Below are 19,842 nucleotides of genomic sequence, written 5' to 3'. Positions count from 1 at the left end.
CAGTCGATTGTTATTCATTCATTCATTCACTCACTCATTCATTCCAGAAAGGTAGCAGACACTGACCCTGTCGGATCCCACAATACGTCCTGAGGCTCTGTGAATAAGAAGACAGGAGTCCCCCCTGGGGACCCCCTCCGGCACTCCCAGCCGGCGCCCCCAGACATCCAGCCTCACCGCACCGTGTAACTCCCGCGGTCTGCAGTGATGAAGGCCTCTGGGAACCCAGGGGTGGTGACGTGATTTTGGCTGCCCCTTCTTCGTGAACAAAACTTGGCATAAACTCCTGTCTCCCAGGAGAGCCCGCACACGGTGCCCAGAATTACGACGTCCCCGGGACCAGGACTCCCTAGTCCGGCCCACGAGTGGGAGCCCCCAGAGGTGGTCTCCCTGAGGCCTGGACTCGTGGTCTCTGGAGGGAGGAACCAGGAAGCCCCTCTCCCCATCCAGGGCTACCCGAGGAGGCTGGCTGGAGAGGGCACGGCGGCTGGCGGCCCAGCGTGCCACCGGATTGATCCTGTTTGGCCAAGCTCTCAGTCTCCACGGGGCCTTGGGGACACAGCCAGGCCCGGTCCACAGAGGAGGGGTCTCTGAGGTGCGCCCAGATGGCCAGATCAAACGTGTGGCTCAGTTCCTACCACGCCAGCCCCGTTGCCTTCCCACGTCTTCCACACTGCCGACTGGACCCCGGGAGAACTTCTGCCGGCAGCACAGATCGACAGATAAAGGGAAGCTGGCTCCATACCTGCTGTCTAGGCCACAGGTTCGTAAATGGGGGGGGGGGGGGGGGACACCCGAGGGAGAGTGTTTCTTTGCAGCGTGAACTGAAATAAATTCCAGACAGGTCGAGGAGCGTACGGGTCCGTCCACAGGACCACCAGAAAGCCCTGGAACTGCACACGGAGAGACGAAACCGGGAGGTAAACAGACCAAACGTAGGGTTGGACTACACGGGGGTATTTCACATACTTCACAAAATAACCAAAAAGGAAGACAGGCAGCGAGAGCTTCACAGGTGTACAAAGAGGTCGGGTACGCTGATAAGAAAGATCGGGGCGCGTGGGGGGCCCTGTCGGTTGGGCGTCCGACTTCGGCTCAGGTCACGATCTCACGGTCCGTGAGTTCGAGCCCCGCGTCGGGCTCCGTGCCGACGGCTCGGAGCCTGGAGCCTGCTGTGGATTCTGTGTCTCCCTCTCTCTCTGCCCCTCCCCTGCTTGTGCTCTGTCTCAAAAATCAATAAACTTAAAAAAAAAATTTAAAAACAAAAAAAAGAAAGAAAGATAGAAACACCCCACCGGATAGGCATAACACCAACAGGAGGTTCCTAAAAGAGACAAGTAACTAGTTAGACAGACATACGGATGGTCTCAGACTTCACTAAAATCTGAGAAATACAAAAAAATCATCAGGTGTGATTTTTACCTATTAAAATGATCTTTGGGGCGCCTGGGGGGCTCAGCTGGTTAAGCATCTGACTCTGGATTTCAGCTCAGGTCAGGATCTCACGGTTTGTGAGAAGGAGCCCCACACCGAGTTCCATGCCAACAGCCTGGAGCCTGCGTGGGATTCTCTCTCTCCTTCTCTCTCTGCCCCTCCCCCACTTGCTCTCTCTCTAAAATAAACAAACTGTAGGGGCGCCTGGGTGGCTCAGTCGGTTGAGCGGCCGACTTCGGCTCAGGTCATGATCTCACGGTCCGTGAGTTCAAGCCCCGCGTCGGGCTCTGTGCTGACCGCTCGGAGCCTGGAGCCTGTTTCAGATTCTGTGTCTCCCTCTCTCTCTGACCCTCCCCGCCCCCCCCGTTCATGCTCTGTCTCTGTCTCAAAAATAAATAAATGTTAAAAAAAAATTAAAAACAAAATAAATAAAATAAAATAAACAAACTTTAAAATGACCTTTGAAGTTTTAATATTTATCTCTTGCTGGTGAAAGTGCAGGGGGCCCTATTAATCTGGATAAATCTCTAGAGGCCACGTGGATGAAGAACCACAAAAGTGTCCACATACCTTGACCTCCTTAATTTCGGCCTCAGGAAGGTCTCTCCCGGACATCACTCAGAAGTTGGTAGAAACCTCGACACGAAAACGATCAACTTTTTTTCAAAGAGTGAAAATTTAGAAATGAATCGGATGTCCTTTTACAGGCATCCAAATGAGGGTTGTAAAATCAGAGGCGAGGACGTTTAACTTGCTTGCGTGCAGGGTAAAATTCTGTCCTCAGTACGTAAACATACACACGGCAATGACAACACAAAACACACACAAAAAACTAGAAACAACAGTCACCAAAATTCTTACCGTGACTGTCTTACGTGGGGGAACTGGGGCTTTTTTTTTTTGTCTTTTCTCTACTTTCCAAGGGGTAAGGGGATACAGTTCCATGGTTACGTTACTTCGTCACACGCGCACTGCCCACCCCTGGCAGGGCCCCCGGGACGCTGTAGACATCACAGGAGGTGTTGGGGAGCACTGGAGAGTGACGGCGTGTGTCCCCAGCACACAGAGCACATGCAGTGATCTCAGGCTGTACTCGGACAGGTTTCATACCCTCCATTCAGTAACCCGGGCCCGTCATCGCCTGCCCTGCTCAGCGATGACAGCCACAGGCTGCTCCCCTGTAAGGGCGTCCCCCATCCTAAAGTTTTCTCTGTCCCCACGCTTGTCTTCGTCTATACGCGCTGGCCGCGTATAGAGCTCTTCTAACGGACAATATCGCCCCGTCTCGCTTTGTCCAAAGGGCCCTTCTCCGCCAACACACAAGTTCTCACTGTGATTCCTAGGGCTCGGAGGAAGCGTGAAGTCCCCTTGGGGATCCCGGAGTTCTGGCTTCTGTGCCCCCTCCGTGCCTCGTACAGACACAGAACGAGCGTACTACGCCCACTTACTCCCGTGGCTCCCCCAACCTCAAATTATAAGGTGGGAGAATGAAGGACTGGGTCGCGGATGCTTCGTGTCTGGGGCAGAGCGGTTGCTGGATAAAGTGGCCCAGCAAATGCAGCTGCTCATGTTTTTACTGACTCACCTGGCACTCGCTCAAAGCTTCAGGCCCCGGTATCTTTGTCGGTAAATAGGTCACGCTGATAAATGCTTCGGTGGCTTATCACGCACTTAAGTGGGACACAGAGCACTCACCGAAAATCTTGTGACAAGAGCATTTCATCCAGAATGCCTTCAGTCTGCTCATTCATTTCCTGGCGGCCTCCTTTTGCCTCCATCTGGGGTTTCAAGTTCTCAATCATAGCCATCCAGGGGGAAAAACGGACCCGCTGACGGATGCATCAGCGGTACGCAATTCCACCACGGTCCTATCTGCTTACAAAGCGCTCCTCGGGGGGCGCCTGGGTGGCGCAGTCGGTTGAGCATCCGACTTCAGCCAGGTCACGATCTCGCGGTCCGTGAGTTCGAGCCCCGCGTCGGGCTCTGGGCTGATGGCTCGGAGCCTGGAGCCTGTTTCCGATTCTGTGTCTCCCTCTCTCTCTGCCCCTCCCCCGTTCATGCTCTGTCTCTCTCTGTCCCAAAAATAAATAAAAAACGTTGAAAAAAAAAAAAAATCAAAGCGCTCCTCGGGACTAAGTGCCGTTAGCGGAGAGAAGCTAACCCGAATCTCCATTTCAAATCCTTGCTAATCTCTTTATGGAAATACTTGCTGGTACAAACTGTGTAGGGTTGCGATAGCAAATTGCAAAATGGGACAGAAACAATTCTGTACCTTATCCCCGGCGAGAGAGAACCGCTAAATACCCCTGCGCGTCGAAAAGGAATTGACTTTTAGGAAGCAGCAGGCATAGAAACTACCAATTTGGAAGCTCACTCTTACCTTGTGCGAGGTTGTAAGGGACACACTTCTGGCTGAGGTCCGTGCGGGACGGCGAGCCGCGGCCCTCGGTCAGGAGCGAAGGAGGGCCGCTGGGCCCTCTGCTCAAACCCAAGACGCATCCCAGCTCAGAAGAACAAAGACGGAAAGGCGACAGTGTCCCCCAGAGGCACCTGGGCCGCGCTACGGACTCTGCTCCCCTCTCACAGTCCGTGCCACACGCTGCTTATCAGTGCATTGAGAAGAATTTCGGGAATAAAAACACATCGACTTTGTTTAACGCAGCTTATCTGTGCCAAATTTATTTGACTTCAGCCTGCCTGTTAACGGCCAAGGAAGTCATGCTCCTGAGGAATGCACATTAGGAAAGGCTCCTCTAGGCTTGGGTTTCCAAACCGTAATCGGTGATAAGTTATTTCTTTCTTTTAACTATATTTTTAAAATATTTTTTAATGTTTATTTCTTTTTGAGAGAGAGAGAGAGAGAGAGAGAGAGAGAGAGAGAGAGCGAGCAGGGGAGGAGCAGAGAGAAAGGGAGACACAGAATCCGAAGCAGGCTCGAACTCACAAACCACAAGATCATGACCTGAGCCGAAGTCGGACGCTTAAGCGACTGAGCCACCCAGGCGCCCAAGATTCATTCATTCATTCATTCATTCATTCATTCATTCATTCAAAGACAGAGCACAAGCAGGGGATGGGCAGAGAGAGGAGACACAGAATCTGAAGCAGGCTCCAGGCTCTGAGCTGTCAGCACAGAGCCTGACGGGGCTCGAACTCACAAACCGCGAGATCATGACCTGAGCCGAAGTCGGACGCTTAAGCGACTGAGCCACCCAGGCGCCCCAACGTTTATTTATTTTTAGGAGAGACGGACAGAGCACGAGTGGGGGAGGGGCAGAGAGAGAGGGAGACACAGAATCCAAAGCAGGCACAGAGCTGGACACGGGGCTCGATCTCATGAATGGTGAGATGGTAACCTGAGCCGAAGATGCTTAACAGACTGAGTCACCCCGGCGCCCGGTGATAAGTTGTTCTAATCTCGCGGGTGTCCTACCCGTGGGAGAGCCAGCTCTGAGGGCCAGAGCTCCACCGATGAGCCACGACAGCTATCCTTTCCCTTTGGGTCGCAGACAAACCCCAAGGCTAACGCCTGGCAAGGGGCCGTCGGCAAAGGCTGGCAAAGGCCCTACCCCCTGGTGACAGGTGAGTAAGGAGCTTTCAGGATGTTGGCTTTACATACCCAACCCGCCGTCACACCGCTGATGGCTCCGCGGTCTGGAGAACAGAGGTGGAAAGCCGTCCCCCACGAAGACACGATGGCCTGCCGGGTCATACGGTCACAGTGACTGTGTCAACCCAGGCGGCCGTCAAAACCGCGGCCCCACACGCCTGCTCGCGGGACACCCCGAGCCAGGGCACGGAGACCCTGGGAAGTCTGCTCTGGGCACCTTTGAAACTTTGCATTGTCATCAGAAGTGGGAAAACTGCTAACCCGTTTCCCTGTTCTGCTTCCCGTGAGGCTGGTTCAGGCCCGGGGCCAGGCGAGACGGCCTCGTCGGGAAGCCGGGTTGTGCAGGGCTTGCCGTGCGACCCTAAGAAGTCGCCCGATTCCCCGGTTTCCTCACCCGTAAGCGGGAGAAGAAACCAAGTCAATGCTCACTCTCGGGGCCCTGCTGCACGACGTGAGGGAGGGACCGTGCGGCGAGCAGAGGGCAGGTGCGAGCGAGAGCCTGTCCTCGCCAACAGTGCTCACCCGTCCACGCGTGCTAAGCACCGGCTCGGTTCTGGAGAAGCCACGTGAGGAACTACACCCCGCTCCTGGTCCCATAGGCCACAGGGCCGGGGGTCCCCCACGACGTGGCCTGTCCCTCTGCAGCGGCCTCGGGGGCGCCCCGGGCCGTCAGAGGGGGGCCGCTAACCTCCGACAAAGTTTTTCAAGTTTGCAAACTCGCCCGGAAGTCACAGGTTTGCCTTCTTTGCTCGAAATGACTGCTGATTCAACTGAGTTGCTGACAAATGGGGAGATTCGCCATTTGTACGCCTGCTCTGTCCCGGGCCGCAGCCCCGAGAGCCTTGCAGGTGCTACGTGACCACTAGCTCCTTTATGTTATTCTCAGAAAAAACACAGTCATCCCGCTTTGGGGGATGGATCGCCAACTAGGGCACAGAGAGGTGCGGTAACTTGTCCAAAGTCACACGGCAAGTCAGTGAGGGAGGCGGATTTGCGGCCAGGTGTGTGGGGTTCCCATGCCCCTTTTCCAGTTTTTTACATCAGCTCTAATGTTGTAGAAACCCAAGAAAATACAAACTAAGGAGCCTTGTAAAATGGCGAGGAAGGAATACGGCAAACAGTTTATTCTGTGGTCAGCAAAATCGAGGGGAGTTTTCCCTAAAGCACTTGTCCATATTTCTCTCTGGTCATCTGGTTAGGATCCTCTTGGAGATGCTGGTGATCTGGACCTCAACTTATGGGTCTGTTGAGTGGGCAGAACTCAGTACAGCTCTGGGCACCCGGGCGACCCTCAGGGGACATTTGTGGGTGGATGTCGTTCCCTGAAATTCCCTGAATGCCTAATTACAAACGCCGGGCGGAGAGGAGAGGAAGCCACGGGAAGGTGGCCCCTGGGCCTCTGCAGGCCACACAGCAGAGGATCCGCTTCATGCGGGGCAGAACCGGAGAAGCATCCACGCTGCCCACTCTGTCCCTTCCCAAGGTGAGCCCCTCACAGACGCTCTGTTCCCGTGCCCCACCTGCTGCAGGCCAGCCCTCAAGGCAGTTAGGGATTTGCCCCAGAATCTGTGAAGAATTAGGAAGGCGCTTCCGGAGATCAGCACGAAGGCCAAAGGCCAGAGGCCCGTACCCTCCTGACCCCACACTGAGGCCGCACAGGGAGCAGGGGATACATCAGTCTAGAAGGGCTCGGGGTCACGAGCCTCCGAAATTTTCCCTCAGAGGCTCGGAGCTCTGCCTGCAGAGGGACCGGGCCTCGTGTTGTCAGAGACTCGGGCCGCCAATCCCCGAAACGTCTCCAACGTGATGCTCTCCCTCCTGCCCTCCACCCCCCACTGGCCGGGTTCCAATAGTTCCCCTTGGGCGGCCGAGGCCTCCTTCTTGCCCTTGCTGGGCCCTGCCAGCCACACTCCCCAGGGAGAGCGGGCGTCCTGGAGTGCACCTCCTGCTAAGAATACCACCCTCAGGACTGATGGACGCAAACCCAACCCAAACCACCTGCCACCAGGAACAAGGGTCTAACGTCCCCCTCGTCCAAGTCACCACGGTTGGAGGCCAGACTCCCCGACTCAGCTGTAAAGGACCAACCCCCCCTGCCCCCACCCTTACGATCTCGTTTCCAGGAACTCCTAGACCTTCCCCCAGACTCCTGTTTCCTGGATTCTCTGAACTTAGCTCAGACTATTCCTTCCTTCCGAAACCTTCTTCCTCTGCCCAGGAGACCATACTCTCCTTCAAGAGCCAACCACACACTTCCTTCGCCCCGGCCTCTTGCCTGCTGGTCGGTTTCCCCCGCGGGTTACGCATCAGCAATCTGTACCATGTCATTCACACCTCGCTTCCAGCACAGACCACAGGTCGCTGAATGTCTGTCCGTCTGTCTCCCCGGCTAGACCATGAGCTCCTCCAGCACAGGGAGGTACGACGGAGCCATGTCTGAATCCCAGCTGGCCATCAAGAATCGGGGCATCCACCGTGAGTGCTGTGGAGTTGAAATTAACTCTCCAGCTGCTTTCGTGTGAGTTACACTATCTATCCCCAGAAACATGCTCTCTCAAAATTCAAAAACTCAAGCAACATCGGTCATCACTCAGAGAGAGGGCGTCTGGACTCACACAGACGCGGGCCCCAGTTCCAACTCCATCAGCTGCCAATGTCCCTGCGGTGTGGCACCGTGGTTCAAGGCTGCTGAGTGACCGCGGGGGGGCCTCACGGAGTCCTATCCATCCGACGCCTTGCTCGGGGCTGTCGGACGATCAAGTGATTGCATGCTGCCTGAAACCGGTATATGCTCCGTAAGGCCGGGTTATCCATAATAATGACGAGAATGACCACAGGGCCACCCCAGTGCAGACCCTACCCCGGCTGGTCGGGCTCTGGTTTCGTTGAATTCGCATCAGATCTATTCCGCCCGGAAATGTGTGCCATTGGGGGCTGGGGCTCAGATGCAGAACTCATGCCTTCGTGTATTTAATAAATGTTTTGTGCCTACTATGTGCTAGGCCTTGGGAATAAACAGACCATGACAGCCTCTGCGTCTGAGCCCAGGGCCGGGGGGGAGGGTCTGTCCCGAATGAAGAAATGCCTCTTTCTTGGGCTGAGATGAGGCCCTTTGTGCATCGTGGGAGGCAGATCCCAGCCTCCTGCCCAGAATGGCCTCCAGCGGGCCGTGTGCAAATCTGACGCTCACCACTCAGGGTGGACTCTCCCGTCTCTGTTCCCCCGACCTTGGGGAGGTGATGTCCTCACGCAACCCAGCAGAACAGAGGCTCACGTTTGTGCTTATTAAGCAAGATTCAATCAAAGCATCATCCTTTTTTTTTAATATGTTAAAAATAGTCTCTTATTTAAAGTAACTGTATATGGGGATGTTCAAAGTAAAAATGAACTTCACTACATGGTCATTCTCAGAAAATCCCAGGAAATGTTTATGTGTTACCATTTGTAACAACATTACCCAACGATCTTAAAATTCAAAACAGACTCCAGCTCTTTCTCCGCCACCTGGCGCATGCATAGACACAGCCCACAATTTTGTGGTCAGAGGAATCTCTGAGCCTCTCCAAAGGGGTGAACCAGACAGACACCGTGGAGAGGGCTGTGCCTTCTTATTTTTTAAAAATCATTTAAATGAGGACAAATTCTTGCATAGGGAAGTTCCAAAGCCAAAACCCGACAGCTGCTTTCTTTTTTGCTACCGGGAACTGAATTGAGAAATCTCATGAACTCGGTCCCTTCTGAAGAAGTCATGGATGCAGGGACACGTCGGCCCAGAAGAAGCTGTAAAACATTCTGGCATCGACCACTGCAAATTCGTTCCCTGCTCTGAAAACGAAGGGAAGCCGGGTTCGGGTCACGGGGAAAGCTGACAAGAACTCACCCTCCTCCCCACTTCCCCCTGGCAGGGCTCCGCCCCCTCTCCCCTGGCAGGGCTCCGCCCCCTCTCCCCTGGCAGGGCTCCGCCCCTTTCCCCTGGCAGGGCTACGCCCCCTCTCCCCTGGCAGGGCTCCGCCCCCTCTCCCCTGGCAGGGCTCTGCCCCCTCTCCCCTGGCAGGGCTCCGCCCCCTCTCCCCTGGCAGCGCTCCGCCCCTTTCCCCTGGCAGCGCTCCGCCCCTTTCCCCTGGCAGGGCTCCGCCCCAAACCACATCAACAGTTGGGTTAACAGCCTGAGGGGAGGCACCGTCAGCGTCCCCAAAACCTTGTGTGCCTGGTCCCGGGCGCCGACCCCTACCCAGGCGGGGATAACGGCAGAGCCAGCTCCAACGGCAAGGTCACCAGCGCGCCCCAACCAGGATGACCCCGGGGGAGCGCTGACCGGGGTGACCCTGAGGCCGAGGCCAGCGTGCAAGATTTAAAAGAGCACCGAAAAACTCAGACTTTAATCCAGACAACATTGCAAATGCCCCATTTCACAAATCGAAATTCCTGCAGCAAATCCATAGCGAACCAACTATCACGATTTTAAATAAAGACAGGGTCAGCGCGACTGAGTTTTCCCTTTTGCCTCCAGGGCCTGTATTGACTTAGGCTGTAGCGGTGCTCAGGCGGGCGCACGGGTCGGTGAAGTGTGGGGCAGCCACAGCCGGGAAGAGAAAGAACCAAACCGCGCTCGTGGCTCAGCAACATCGGTGGGGGGGGGGGGGGGGGGGGGGGGGGAACAACCTTTGCTGAGTAACACGGAAATGGATCTGAAACATATGGATTAAGTTCCTCCGAAAATAAACACGATTTTGAAAGGAAAGGAAAAAGTACTTAGCCGCTATGTTTGAGGTTTTCCTGAGCCCAAACCTTTGGAAAATTAGCATATGACCAAATTACTCAGGGCAACACAGCTTTGAAACAGGCTTGTCATAAAACCACCAGTTTGCTTAATAACGTTTTCTTTTTTTAAACGGTTTGCCCAAATCTGCTCCCCTCCTCACTCCTCTTGAGGCTCCTTCCTGTTATTCTTTAGGGGAAGGAGAAAGCTCTGCACACCCGCTGTCAGCCTGGGGGGTTCTGGAGACCCAGGAACTGGGAGACTCGATGGGGCTGAGCTGGGAATAACTGCTCCCACCACACAGCAGGGACAAGAGCCTGGGAAGAAGGCAGGCGGCTGACGTACTCGACCAGAGCTGGACGGATGCCCAGATGCCATCCTCTACCAGCTCTGTACCCTCGGGCACCTGTGTCCTCATCACACACCAGCAGGCACCACTGCTCACCACCCCCCACCCCCCCACCCAGGGGAGAGGACAGAGCCAGGCATGGCCTCTGCATCTGGTGGACAGCTCAGGATCCCCGCGGGCCGCCCCCAGATGGTCCCATGGGATCTAGGGAACCAGGGTCTTTGGTCACAGATGCCAAGAGGTCAGGGTGACATAGGAGCCAGCCGACATCCTGCCCCTAGCAAGCGGGGACAGGCTAAAACCCCATGGTTTGGGAGTCAAGGCCAAAGTTCAGGGTGTTCCAGGTCTGGACGTGGACGTGAGGCCAGATGCCCCAGATGCCGGTCGCCCACAGGCACCGCAGCCCTCCCCGACACTGCCCGGTTCGGCGGGTTGCTGGTCTGGCAGGCAAGCCCGGGGCAAGTGCGGATGTCCACCCGGAGGGAAACGTCCCCTGCCACTTTCCTCTGCGGGCTCATCACACAGCCAGCGGGGCTTTCCGGAGCTGGAGGTACCCTCTAAACTCTCGGCACTGACCATGCCTCACCTTGATCACCTGGCATCAGTCATATGATTCCGGCTTTAGAGCTGGAAGGGGTTCTTCGGATCCCATCGGCGAGGGCGGGGTTCTCTCTGGGTCCCCCCCCACCCCCCATTCAGAGCGTGGACCTCCTCCTTTGGGGCAGCTCTGTAAGAAGCACGCAGGGGCCGCAGCTTGACCTGGAACCTTCCACCTCACCCCAGGCCAGCAGAACTTATCCATTTCTATACTTCTGACTTACAGTCCCGTTCCAACCCCATTTTCAAAAACGTCCCACATTCAGATGTGGCTACCTCGGTGAGAAAGGGTGCAAGATCCTGGATGTTCCAGGTCGTATACCCTGGAAATAAGCTATGTTTTCCTTCTTGCCAGCTTCTCTAGAATCCAAAGAATGGACAAGATTGACGGACAAGGTTGAAAATAAGTCCATTTTCTGTGAGAAGCTCACGCCTGTCTTCACCTCCTGTGCCCGCTACAGCTTGAGTTTTCTTTTTTCCTTTAATGTTTATTTATTTTTGAGAGAGAGAGACAGAGCACGAGCAGGGGAGGGGCAGAGAGAGAGGGAGACACAGAATCGGAAGCAGGCTCCAGGCTCCGAGCTGTCAGTACAGAGCCGGACGCGGGGCTCGAACTCACGGACTGTGAGATCATGACCTGAGCTGAAGTCGGACGCTTAAGCGACTGAGCCCCCCAGGCGCCCCACAGCTTGAGTTTTCTGAGCCAGCCCCTGTCACAGATCCTTACCCCTGGCAACCCACACGCCCCATAGTTGTTAGATAGTCACATGCAGGAAAATTCTGGCTTCGTTTCATTAAAAATTGTTGACACAGAGCCCCGCGAGACATCCAGAATATTAAGATGTAGCCAGACAAACCACAATCATAGCAAGATGACATTATTAAATAGGATGGCCAAAAGCAAAATGCAGTGATCCAGGACAGAGGTGTTCAAACCGTGCTCCTTGGAACCCACAGAGCCCTGTGGAACCCCTCGGGGGCCTCAAGATAAAAGCCCACTCCCAGCCACAGCCCCTTTTTATCTGATTTGTAAATCAGAGTTAGTAAGATTTTGTTGGGGGAAAAAACGTACGGTTAAAGTCATTTACAGTCACTAGTCTACGAGACTAAAGGCACCGAACGACTCTCTCTTCTGCCGGGTACAGCCCCAGGTCTGGGCAGGTAAGCGGCGCTGTGCCCGTGAGAGGCTGAAGGTAGTCAGAGGCCCAAGCCTGCCTGTGCTTCTGGATCTTTCCCCGCGGCCTTTTCTCTATGTGGAACGCCTCCTGAACTCCCCTCCCCAAACCTCACCTTCGCCTCTTGGGAAAATTCCTATAAATTTCTGCTAGTCCTTCCAGATGCACGGTATGGCCCCTTCTCAGGGAAGCTTCTAGAATGTCTCCCAGCTTCACCTGCCCTCAGCAGGCCCCCCGCCCACCACCCCTCCTGACCCGTGTGTCCCAGCCCCCATCACACCCGCCTGGAGACTTCTGGCTTAGGTGTCCGCTCCCCCAGCGAGGCGGGCAGCTTGGAGGGCAGGGCCCACGGATGACCTCTGCCTCCCCGGTGGCTAACACAGGGCCCACGTGTAGAGACGATCAAAAGCGCCTTCGGCTGACCCACATCCCTGGGAGGAGCCGCTCATCCCCACAGGGAGGGGGCCTGAGGAAGATAATTGAGGCTTAAATGTCATTTTTAGGTTCAAAACGCAGTTGTGATTTAGAGTCAAGGGAAGTCATCTAAATGTAAACACGACTTCTCTGTGTCTGGAACCAGAGGGAGAGGAGACCCCCCCAAGTGATCTCTTAATTCCAGCAAAATTACACTCAGCAAAATTACACCAAGCAAAGACGAATTGCCATTTGCACAACGGTCCCGCACTTAAAAGTGACTCAGCTCAGAGCGCTGGAAAATTTATTATGACAACGGACAAGGGATTCAAGATATTTAGTTGACTGATAAGACGGTTTAGAAGCAACAATAATCACCTCCAAGAATGTGAGGGGTTGGTATAAGGTCACCAGGGGGACACAGGCCAGCTGGATCGCAGGTGCTCAGACACCAGAAACCCACAAGGCACACCCGGAAGTGCCGAGGTCGAGGACAGGAAGGTGCGGGTGTCCCCACTGGCACCCCACAGGGGGCTCTGTGGACCAGCGCAGACTCTCAGCCCCCCACCCACCCAGACTGGCCAATGGGAGCGAGCTTCCTAACCCGGTCCCGAGACTCGTTTGCCTATTCAAGTCTCAGTCCTGCATCCATCCTGCCTCAGAAGCAGAAGATTCGAAGATAACACCCCCAGCCATCTGCCGGTGCCACGAGGAGCCAGACTGTCCGGAGCTGGCGACCTGCTCGGAGTGAGTACGGGGCCAGGGGACGGCTGTGCTCGCCAGGGCTCCCTCACCCGCAGGGGGTGGGCTCGCTGAGCCCACGAGCCTGGAGAGGGGCCCTGGAAAAGCAGCAGGGTGGGGAAGGGTGTTTCCTGGCCCTGAGGGAGCCGAGCGGAGAGCAAATGTATATTTGATGACATTTCTCTGCAGGCAGTCTCCCTTCTGAAGAGCCAGGTTTGAACAAAGCCTGGCACTGGAGCAGACGGAGGACAGGAGGACAGGGAAGGAGCGGGAGACCCACCAGAGGGGCAAGGATGGCCCCTGGAGGGAGCGAGCGGGGCCGGGGGGCGGGGGCAGAGGCACAGAGAGGAATCCCGTGAGAGCCACCACAGTCCTACCCCCTCTAACACAGTTTCTGTGTGTCGGGCTCTTGGGGAAGGAGGCTCAGGGCCCAGGTAAACACTGTGAAAAGGGCACTCAGCACTGAGAAGGGCCCCTCTGTGCCCACTACCCCTCCTAACGCTCTCTTGACCCACAGCTACAAACGCAGGATGCACTCGCTCTACAGACGGTGCCGCCCTGCAGACACCACAGAAGGGGGCCACTCCAGCAGCGGGGTTCAAGGGCCGTAGGCGCCCCTCTCAGCCTGCTGCCCCCCCCTCCCCCGAATGCCGCTCTTGCCATCAGACTGGTCTGTCCCGGAGACTCAGCCCCTGCTGTTGCGCACAGAGTGCCACGGGGCCCGCGGAGACCCCCTCTCCCTCCTACACCTGTTCCTCCCCTCGTTGGCCCCGCATTCCAAGAATGTTCTGTAGTTCAGTCGTCTTCCTACCAGAAAGCTGCGCGCTGGGGACCGGAACCTGCAGGGGAGTCCAGAGAAGACAGCCAGCCCTTCGAGGTCAACTGGGGTTCAGCCTCCTGCTCCATTCACATCGCCGCATTGCCGGGCAGGCGACAATGACCGAGAGACTCCCAGCATCTGTGGACTGCATCCTTGAGCTTAGAGGCAGGGAGCTAAAGAGTCTTCTGATCTGCTGAGGAAAATAAATAAATAAATAAATAAATAAATAAATAAATAAATAAAACTAATAGACAGGAAATCTAGGGGGACTAGAATGTGAAACTGGCAGAAACACACACGCGCGCGCACACACACACACACACACACACACACACACATTCTGGGGGAAAAACTCTAACTGTGAGATTGGGCCCGTTATAGTTCCATTATCCAAACTTCACACTCTCAGTGACATATACCAGGCAGAACCCCCACGTGCAGCGCTGTGTCCTGGGCGGTATGTCACAGCCCCCGGCAGGGCTCCACCAGGAAGGGGTGTGCTTCCTGCCAGGTCGCGAGCGCTCGCGGGCTTCCTAGACCAGGCACTGCCCCGGGCAGCGACCCTCGCTCCATCCTGCACAATCCAGAAGTGGGGGCCGTGGAAGCCACTCCCCCGGCAAGACCCAAGAGAACTCCCTGCCCCCCACCAGCAGGACAAGGAGGCCCCCTGGAGGTCCCGCCTTCTTCGGGAGAAGGATCAGGGAGAAATAATCCTCCAACCCAGGGAGCTGTGACAGTATTTTGAAAACGACTCACTTTGTCTTTCTTCCAAGCGTACAGGTGAGAAACACAGGCGACTGACTCGTCTCACAAAAATTCTTCCATTTAGCTTTCAGTGAGATTTTTGTTGGCACTGGGATCAGCTTCGATACGGGCGTGACTTTTGTCAACCAGTTCTCCAACAGGAACATTAAGCAGGGTTTGGAGTCTGTGTCAAACGATGGCAGGTTAGCAGAGAGAGAGAGAGAGAGAGAGAGAGAGAGAGAGACAGCAGAGGGCAGAGGGCTGGTGATTCAAAACAAATGCACAACTGCCTTTAAAATGCACCTGTAACCACCACCAACTTAAGAGCTTTCTCTGTGCTCAGCTAGGGGCTAAATGCTTTACACTTAGTTCTCATCAGCAATTCTGCAAGAGAGACTGTGTGGTCCCATGTGACAGACGAGGAGACAGGCACAGAGCTTAAGTGACTGTCACAAAATTACACACGCTGCCTCAAAAAAAAAAAAAAAAAGGTGCCTGATTCTTTTTACTCTCCACGGACCTCCATCGGTCACAACCGGAAGCCAACCTTGGAAATTTCTTACGATTTTGCACAGGTGCACATATACAAAAGGAACACACAGAGCCAGTGCCGTTTCTCATCAGAGAAAGGAGATGTTTAATTTGCACAGATATGAACCCCTACAGGTTCTCTCCTCCCTGTTTCCAAGCAACCAACTTGAAAAATCATCAACTGGGCTCCAGAGGAACCTTTAGAAGCTTCCTTACGAGTGCCATGCACCCTGCAGAAAACCATTAGGATCAGAAGTGAGTACAGTTGCGTTCCCAAATGCATCTGGACACATTCTCTAGAACTTGCTCTGGCCGGAGTCTCCTGTATTCCGTCCCTGTGACTCTGAAACTAATGTATCTTCCCAAGATCAAATTTACTAAATAACTTAATGGAATGCAGCAAGACCCTATGCGGTGCACAGAAAGCGGGCTGGGCGGTTCCTAATTAGGTCTGGCATTATCTCACTGCCTCAGTCGGATGCTCGGGCGTCACACATTTATGACACCTCCGAGGGACCTCAAGAGGTCCTTTGTGAGTGCCGCAAAAAGAGCCAGGAACGTCCTGTCCCCCAACACCATACCAGAGGTCCTGGACAGAGTTCACCTGCAGGCTGATCTAGGTCCCAGTCACAAGCCCTGGCTCCCTCCCGAGTGGCTCCTGCCGCCTCGGGACAGGATACAGAGGGCTCTCAAAACCTAGCTGTCCCTCTCCTCCCTCCTGTCGCCCCAACGCCTGGAGTCTGGGAGGACGCACCTTCCCGAGACCCAGGGCCGCACACCCGGAGTGGAGGAAGTGGCTGGGAGCTGTCCATGGTGGCGCCGCGCCTGGGCACGCAAAGCCGCGGGTCTCCGGCCCCGGGGCGCGCCCGGCATCCCTCTCCAGACCGCTGGAATGGAGACTCGCTCCCAGGCTCACCATCTCCGGGATGGGGCTGCAGCCAGGCGCTGGCTCACACATCAAAAGATTAGTTTCAAAACAGAGTTCTCACCTGTGGGCAACGCTGGCTGCGCGGAGCGAGACTCAGGACCTCAAAGCCGGCTGCTGGAGGCGCGCCTGGACGGCCGCCGTGCTGGACGCTTGGGGACCGGCGGCGGCGGTCTCTGAGAGCTGAGAGTCTGCGGCTGACGACCTCGGGCGCACTGGGCGCCTTTCTCCAGAGCACATGCGTGCCGCCGGGTCCATTCCAGAAGGTCTCTGGCCCTGGTTCCCGGAGCGGCGAGCCGGAGACGTGGCCGCAGCCCTGGCTTGCGCTCTGCCAGGTCCCTGCCTTTCCTCCCAACCTAAGGTAACCTTTTCTGGAGCCGACGTCCCGTGCCAGGCACCACCAAACCCTCTCCCGGCAACGCCGGGTTTGGAGTCTCAGTCTAAACATCAACAGGGGCCGTCAACTTCTTTTCACATCCAGTCGCCTCCCGCGCCAGCGCGACGCGGGGAGCCCAGCGCGATCCGGGGGTGCGGGAGCCAGAGGCGGCGGGAGGCGGAGGGGGGCCCAGGAGGAGGAAGAGCGCGCGGGGCCGAGCCGCAGGGCGCAACGTGGCCAGGCGCACACGCGCTAGTGCACAGTGTGAGCGGCCGGACCCGGCGACCCGACCCTCGGACCGGTCCCTCGCCCGCCAGCCACCGTCCCGGGCGCAAGACTCAGCCACTGAGAAGGAGGGAACGCTACGGAAAGCAAGAGCACCCCCCCCCCCAACCCTCGCGCTGGGTGCGCTCCGTGGACGCCGGCGCCCCCGGCACCTGCTGCTTGCACAGATCACACGGTCTCGGTGAAATCTCACAGAGGACAGTGACAGGGGCGCGTGCCCATCAACGGACGCTCGGACGGACGGACACACAGACAGACAGACAGAGGCGCACCGCAGAGCAGCGAGCGGGCGGGCCGACCGAAGCCACAGACGGGCGACGTTTTCCCGCGACCCTGCCCCCGCTCCGAGCTCGGGGCGTCCGCGCTCCCGGCCCTCTTACCTCCGGGTCCGCGGCGGCAACGGCGGCGGCGGCACGCCTCCCGGGCCGGGAGCGCGGCGGCAGGGGCGGTGCGGCGGCCCCAGCCCAGGGCCCCCGCGCGCTCCGGGGACGTGCGCCGGCGGAGGGGCGGCTGCGCCGGAGAAGCGAAGGGCTCCGCGCCCGGCCGGCCGCGCTCTGTCCCGGACGCCCCGCGCCTCCCGCGCCCGCCAGTCCGGCCCCACCGGCCGCGCCGCGCTCCGCTCCCCGGCGCCCCGGCCAGAGCGGCGGCTTTTATAGCGCGCGGCGGCTTCCCTGCGCCGCGCCGGCCGGGCTGGCTCCGCCCCGGGGCCCCAGGCGCCCGCCCCCGGCCGACCGCCCCTCGGCGAGGTGGGGCGGGGACCCCGGGCGGGCTCTGGCGGCCGCTCCGGGAGGCGCAGACCCGAGCCCGCCGCCGCCGCCGCCGCCGGGGGAGGGCGCCAGAGCCCGGGGCGCCGGGGGCCGGCCGCTCGGGGGGTGGGGGCGTGGGGGTCGGGGCGGGCGGGCGGGCGACCACCGACCCCGCGAGGCGGCGGGCGAGCACGTCCTGCGTGCGCCCGAGCGGCCGCGGGGTGGGGGCGGGGCTGGTGAGTCGCTGGCTCTTCTGCGGGTTTAACTTCTAAAAGCGTGGCCTTGGAGAGGGATCCTGGGATAGGGACCCGGTGTTTGCAAGCGGAGTCAGACGCGCCAGGCCGTGTGGCTGCGCGCACAGCTGGGGATCAGTTTCCTCGCCAGCAAATGGGTTCCGTGGGGCTTCCTCGCGGCCCTCCTGGGATTTCACCGGGGGCGCGGGAGCGCGGGTACCCCGCACGTAGTAGGTGCTCAGCGAGTTCGAATCCTTCCGGTGTCCAGACCAAGGCCCTCCAGGGTCAAAGCCAGCAGGGAGGGCTGGTGCAGCTTCTCCCCTGCCCGAGGGAGCACTACAAGTAGAAAGAGCCCGGGCCACCCCCCAACCCCCCCCCCCCCCCCCGGGGCACCTGGAGTCATCTCTCAATTCTGCCACGAACTTACTTGCGGTGTGACCCGGGGTCACCTGCCCCCCCCCCCCCTCCGGGTCTCTGCGTGTTTGTTGTTTGTAAAACGAGGGCCTTGGCGCCAGTCCTCCGTCCCTTCCACTTTTCTGGCGCTTACAACTCGCCCCTTCCACCCGGCTGACCGGCCTCCTCCTAGAAGATGCACCTGCCCTGTGAGGGCCACAGCTGTGCTGGGAAGGTCCTCGCGCTAAGGCAGCGGGGCTTCCCAGCCCCGGGAATCTGCCGCCGGGCTCTGAGGCCGAGCTGTAGGCCGAAGCTGCTGGGCTGGGGCAGAAACGCCGGTTCCCTGGCCAAAGCAGGGAAGTCCTGCATTCCTCTCCAGGCCTTTCCCACAAAGCTGGTCTTGACCCTCACCGGGGCTCCTAACTCATTCTCAGCCCTTCCTTGACTTCTTGAAAGGTAGGGAGCTGGGTCTTATGGTGGGCACCTGTCCCCCATCTCTCCTTTCCAGCGAATGTAGACGGAACCCACCCTTGTCCCCTCCTCCTCATATCATAATCTCTGGTTGCTTTCCTTTCCCAAGGGGGACCCCCCTGCCCCGGATGCCAGGACCCACAAACATTTGAACGATGCTGAGCATCTGGCCTAAGCAGAGAAAGGTCGGCTTCCAACCAGTCTCGCTGGGAGCAAGCGGAGAGCTACGGGGGAGACTTTGCTTCTCTCCCATCAGCAGAGAGCAGACCTGAGGCCTGCAGGGCATATGCTCTTGGCTGAGAGGTCTGCTCCCCAGGCACCGAGACACAAAACAGTGAAGGCAGACTCCTGTCTGGTGATGGGCCCTGAGAATTACTTAGTCACGTTTGCTCGAAGCACAGAAACGCCCAGCACATTCCTCTGGTGTCCAGCTTTACTTCATCACAGACCAGGGCCCCGGGCGAGAGGGTCGGGCTGATGGATCGTATGCAGGCTCCACGTGTCTGAAACCAGAGCTCCCCGGGGCATTGCCACCCGGCGCGCGATGGACAGGGTGTGCCGGGCGGCCCTTTGTGGCCCACTGTCAGCAGGGTTGCCGGGAGGAACGGCTAGCCACCCCTCCCTCAAGCCACCCGCTTGCCCTTGCGAGTGCAGAGAGCGGCTGGTTAAGAGGGCTGCGTCAGTTTTTTGCTTCTTATCGGAATCCCCCCCGCCCCCGAGAGTCTGCAGGGAGAGGGGAGATGCTCTTCAACGGTGGGACTCCGCCCAGAAAGCCTGCCCTTTTGCCTCCCCCGCGGGGGAGATGGAACCCGTCGGCCACGTCCTCTGTATCCAACGGCCTGTCTGCTCACCGCTCCCACACCCTGCCCGGGTCTGGCGTTTTCAGTCAGCTGGAGGGGTGTAAGTCTGTCCCCCCAGAGCGGGGGCCACCGCAGCCCATCTGCCGACGGGCAGAGCCCGGCCCCGGCCCCGCAGCAGCCCACCTGTGCCATGTCCGAAAGGCTGACCACACCTGTGGCTCCCACGCCCAAGCCTCCAGATGAGGTTTTCCCAGGAACACAGCAGGCACACCCGAGGAGGGGGGCGGGGCGTGGGGGGATGGGAGGCAGAATGCAGCTGGGGGAAGGAGAGAGTGGGCTGTTGGCTGCCAGGCTTCCAGGAGACCCCACAAAGAATAAAACGGAGACATCAGGTCTCCCGATCCACGGGCGTACTTAAATTCTACCGACAGGGGTCGCC

At 57.8% G+C, this 19,842-nt stretch overlaps 2 protein-coding genes across 8 annotated transcripts in view; both read right to left on the bottom strand.

Moving 5' to 3' along the window:
• The window catches only part of CEMIP (cell migration inducing hyaluronidase 1), a 132,458-nt gene extending 115,070 nt beyond the window's left edge, over nt 1–17,388 (bottom strand). For 4 of the 7 annotated variants that reach the window (XM_058736369.1, XM_058736372.1, XM_058736370.1 and 1 more), the window contains exon 1: nt 13,891–14,083. The gene's annotated coding sequence lies outside the window, so the exon portion shown is untranslated. Of the gene's footprint in view, nt 1–13,890; nt 14,085–17,140 lie in introns of those variants that run through there. The other 3 variants (XM_058736371.1, XM_058736374.1, XM_058736376.1) reach the window with 2 other exon arrangements.
• Nucleotides 1–19,595, bottom strand: part of LOC131515856 (collagen alpha-1(I) chain-like) — a 41,256-nt gene extending 21,661 nt beyond the window's left edge. Inside the window, exons 1-4 of the mRNA XM_058736268.1 lie at nt 19,587–19,595; nt 17,033–17,774; nt 16,575–16,820; nt 16,164–16,375 (exon numbers count right to left, since the gene is read on the bottom strand). Coding sequence (XP_058592251.1) covers nt 16,164–16,375; nt 16,575–16,820; nt 17,033–17,774; nt 19,587–19,595 — 1,209 coding nt within the window. The remainder of the gene's footprint in view (nt 1–16,163; nt 16,376–16,574; nt 16,821–17,032; nt 17,775–19,586) is intronic.
• Nucleotides 19,596–19,842: the final 247 nt, after the last annotated feature.

This window comes from Neofelis nebulosa, chromosome 7 (genome assembly GCF_028018385.1).
Source record: "Neofelis nebulosa isolate mNeoNeb1 chromosome 7, mNeoNeb1.pri, whole genome shotgun sequence".
In the NCBI taxonomy this organism is placed as follows: domain Eukaryota; kingdom Metazoa; phylum Chordata; class Mammalia; order Carnivora; family Felidae; genus Neofelis; species Neofelis nebulosa.
Note: the sequence above shows the minus strand (reverse complement) of the source record. Positions and strands in the feature narration are given on the sequence as shown.